General features: G+C 36.7%; 1 protein-coding gene across 2 annotated transcripts; it reads right to left on the bottom strand.

Moving 5' to 3' along the window:
* Window positions 1–258: 258 nt before the first annotated feature.
* Window positions 259–2,516, bottom strand: LOC109179648 (GEM-like protein 5). 2 transcript variants are annotated; one of them, XM_019329140.1, is made up of 4 exons: window positions 2,346–2,516; window positions 1,944–2,310; window positions 1,485–1,759; window positions 259–737 (listed from the first exon to the last, which is right to left on the bottom strand). In XM_019329140.1, the coding sequence occupies exons 2-4, from the start codon at window positions 2,266–2,268 to the stop codon at window positions 489–491; spliced, it is 849 nt and encodes a 282-aa protein (XP_019184685.1). In that variant the 5' UTR covers window positions 2,269–2,310; window positions 2,346–2,516; the 3' UTR covers window positions 259–488. The 2 variants fall into 2 exon arrangements, with proteins under 2 accessions (XP_019184685.1, XP_019184684.1); XM_019329139.1 differs by having other exon boundaries at window positions 1,944–2,516.
* Between the last annotated feature and the right edge of the window lie 892 nt (window positions 2,517–3,408).

Raw genomic sequence — 3,408 nt, 5'->3', positions numbered from 1 at the left:
AATTAAAATAATTGATCTTGACATCCAAAAAAAAAAACAAAACAAATAAAACAAAAAAAAAAATCAAAACAAAAATCTAAAAACATTAATCCAAACTTAAAAATAAAATTACCAATAAGATAGAATGATATGCCTTTTAAATTAAAGAATGAAATTTTTAATTAAAGGTGTAATCAAATCTCATAATTGTGTTATAAAAAATAGTCAATCAAACACTAACTATGATTTTAATTCTTATTCTTAATGTGTAAACTCATGAACCACACACCCTTAGTTTATATTGAAAATTCTCTACAAAGATTGCCTACAACCTGATCATTGATACCCTGAGGGGAAAAATCTATAATGCATTCAACAACAACTACTAACAATATACATGAATACACAAGCAATTAAGCACACAAAAAGTAATAATACAATAGCAGTGTATAAGGAAAGACAACTCTGGTAGGAGGAGTTGAATAGTGAAGTACTACTTTAATTTATTGCTAGTTAGCAGGTTGTGACACATTCCCATATCCACTCACAGACTGCCCTGCTGCATTATTATTATTTCCATATGCTCTAAAATTTGACAAGCCGTCTAGGAGATTATGGGTTGCTTTCTCATAATTCACAAACCCCATGAACCAGAAGTCATGCCCATCAACTGTCACTATCTGAATGTACTTCTCTTGTGGATTCTCTCTCATCACCACCGGATTCACTGCTGCTATATTTGCCAAAGGTACTGCAACCTGTCAAAGTCACACAAAGTAAGTAATATTAATGTTAGCAACCAACTTGAATTGTTTCTAAATGCACAATATTGGGCAGAGACAGGTAAGAGCCAAATCTACCACCATGCACTTAGAAAATTGTTAGACAAAAGTCGGTAAAGACCAGGTCTAACATTCTCATTTTAAAAAATGTGTGTTAAAATTGCACATTCGCTACTAGCTATATAATAGTGTAGTAATAAGGGCTCATCCCAACAAGTGGAATCGAGTCAGGTCACTGGCCGGTTTGAATAAGATTGGCTGGTGCTAAGGGAGTGAATTAGACAAAGGCTAGTAAATCGAGTCGGCTAATGTAGTATATACAGTCGGTATGACTACAAATACAATACTAGGAACGATGTCAGTTCGAATCTCTCTCCTAGTCTGCTGGTTGGTTTAAGTACTCGAGCTTGGGACTCTCGATAGTGGTCGATAACCCCGGGCTAATAGTACTGGTTGTGAAGTAGGTGAAAAGTCTACCTCTCAGAGTCTCAGTAATAAATGAGATATTTATAAGAATGGAGAGGAGGCATGTTCCGGACCCTCGGCATGGCGGGCACGTGGTGCCCCCTAACAGGGCCAGGCCGGGGTGGAAAGGGATATCCCTGACGAGACAAGACTATTCTAACAAAAAATACCTTAGCTCTTGAACTTAATTTTAACGTAGTGGTAGGCGATTGATCAAAACACAATAGTAATGGACAGAAGTTAAAAGTGGTTACATACCTTGTAGTAGCTCCAAGCCTCCTGGCCAGAAGGAGCTGTGAAGGTCAAAGGGCGATCACTGCAGAAAGCAACCTTGGTGGTTGACAAATAGAGGGTCCCGGCAACAGGGCCGGTTGTTGTGGAAAGGTAACAAGCATACGTCTTCTTTAGCTTCTCATAAGGATCGGTTGCAAAGATTTGCTTGTAAAATGCCTCAAATCCACCTTCTGTTATTGCCTTGGCAGTCATGTTCAGCTTTCCCCAAGCAGCTTCTGATACGGATGGCGCAGTTTTCACTGCACAAAATTAACATAAGTCAACTCCCAAGGAGAAAAACTAGATAGTATACATAGGATGCAATGGGCAAAGATAGGTGAAAGGCCTAATTTAGCCCTGGATGGCTAAGAGGAACTCCATATATTCGTAATATTTAGGAATTTTTTCAAAAATAGAGAGTGATTGAGGAGGTAGGGTACTTACAGTTGTGCCATACGTTACGAGCTACGGTCTCAGCTCTATGGCTCCAAGAATTGAACATATGGCACACTGATTCAAAGGGGTTGTTGCTGGGGGGGCGATCCACGGGAGAATAGACGACGTAAGGTTGGGGGTTCTGATCCTCGGCCCTCCACAAGGCAGCCTTCTGGTTATCTGGGTGGGTGGTGGGGACTGCAGGACGACCCATCACATGAGTTCCCCATTTCTGAGGGTCCATTTCTGGTGCTTGGGATTCAGAAGAAGAAGAAGATAAGGGTTTATGGGATTCTGATTCTTCTCCTTTTGGCTCTGCTGGGGTGCCTGCCATTATTTGGGGACTTACGGGAATATATATCTTTCTGAATTGGAATGAAGGGAAGGGAAGGGAAGGGAAAGGCAATTGGCAAGAATATACTTTAGTAAAGAAGTGGTGAGATAGAGATAGAGATCGGGTAAACTGCAATTTATAGGATTCAATTAAGATATGGTTTCTTAGAGATGAATGTTGTGCCAGAAAAGAAATCTGGTGAGAATTGAATAGAAACCTTAGCATCATTCTAGAACAGGCGTGAGATTACGCGTAGAAGTAACAACGTTAAGTTTTGTTATTATATTACTAATTTATTATTATATTGCTAGTAATTGTTTCTTAATTTATGTGTTTCAAAGTGGAGCCGTTGAATATAGGATAGCGAAGTTTCCAGGTTTGGAAGCTGGTGGGCGGTGGGTTTTCTGGCCATCCAGTTCGTATTTATCCCAATCTAGAGTTTTTAAAGTCATTTATTTCCAACCGTAAGATCAATATATTTCATAACTTTAATTAAAAAAGTAGATAAAACATGTACCATTTTTCTCCCAAAAATGTTTTATGTTTTGATTATACACAATTTAAGAGATGGAGTAAGTGGCAGATTTTACTTTTGCTCACGGTAGCAAGAGATTCAATTTAATTGATTGGGTTAATTTGTATTTCAATTGACTTAACTGAAACTACCAGCTTTAAAAAAAAAAAAAAAAAAAAAAAAAAAAAAAAAAAAAAACTTACAGTAATTAATTAATTTAACTGGCGGATACAGTTGTTATACTGTGTACCATAATCCACAGTGCTAGATGAACCATGATCGTCAAATAAAACTTCAAAAAAAAATGATGCTTCAGTGTTATTATAATGAAACTAGTGTGTGTGGAAAATGAAACTAAAAAACAGAGCTCATTCAACAACGTATATTGTCTAATGAACCTAGAGTGTAATTAAAATAGTATTTTAATATTACTATAATTAAACTAGTGTGTGTGGAAAATGAAACTACATAATAGAGCTCATGCAATAATGTATTTTGTCAAATGAAAATGTAGTATAATTAAAATGATACTTTGGTATTGTTATAATGAAACTAGTGTGTGTGGAAAATGAAACTGAAAAACAGAGCAATATTGTCAAATGAAACTGAAGTATAATTAAATAATC

Source organism: Ipomoea nil, unplaced genomic scaffold (assembly GCF_001879475.1).
Source record: "Ipomoea nil cultivar Tokyo-kokei standard unplaced genomic scaffold, Asagao_1.1 scaffold0937, whole genome shotgun sequence".
Taxonomy (NCBI): domain Eukaryota; kingdom Viridiplantae; phylum Streptophyta; class Magnoliopsida; order Solanales; family Convolvulaceae; genus Ipomoea; species Ipomoea nil.
The sequence above is the reverse complement of the archived record's forward strand: the minus strand, read 5'-3'. Positions and strand labels throughout refer to the sequence as shown.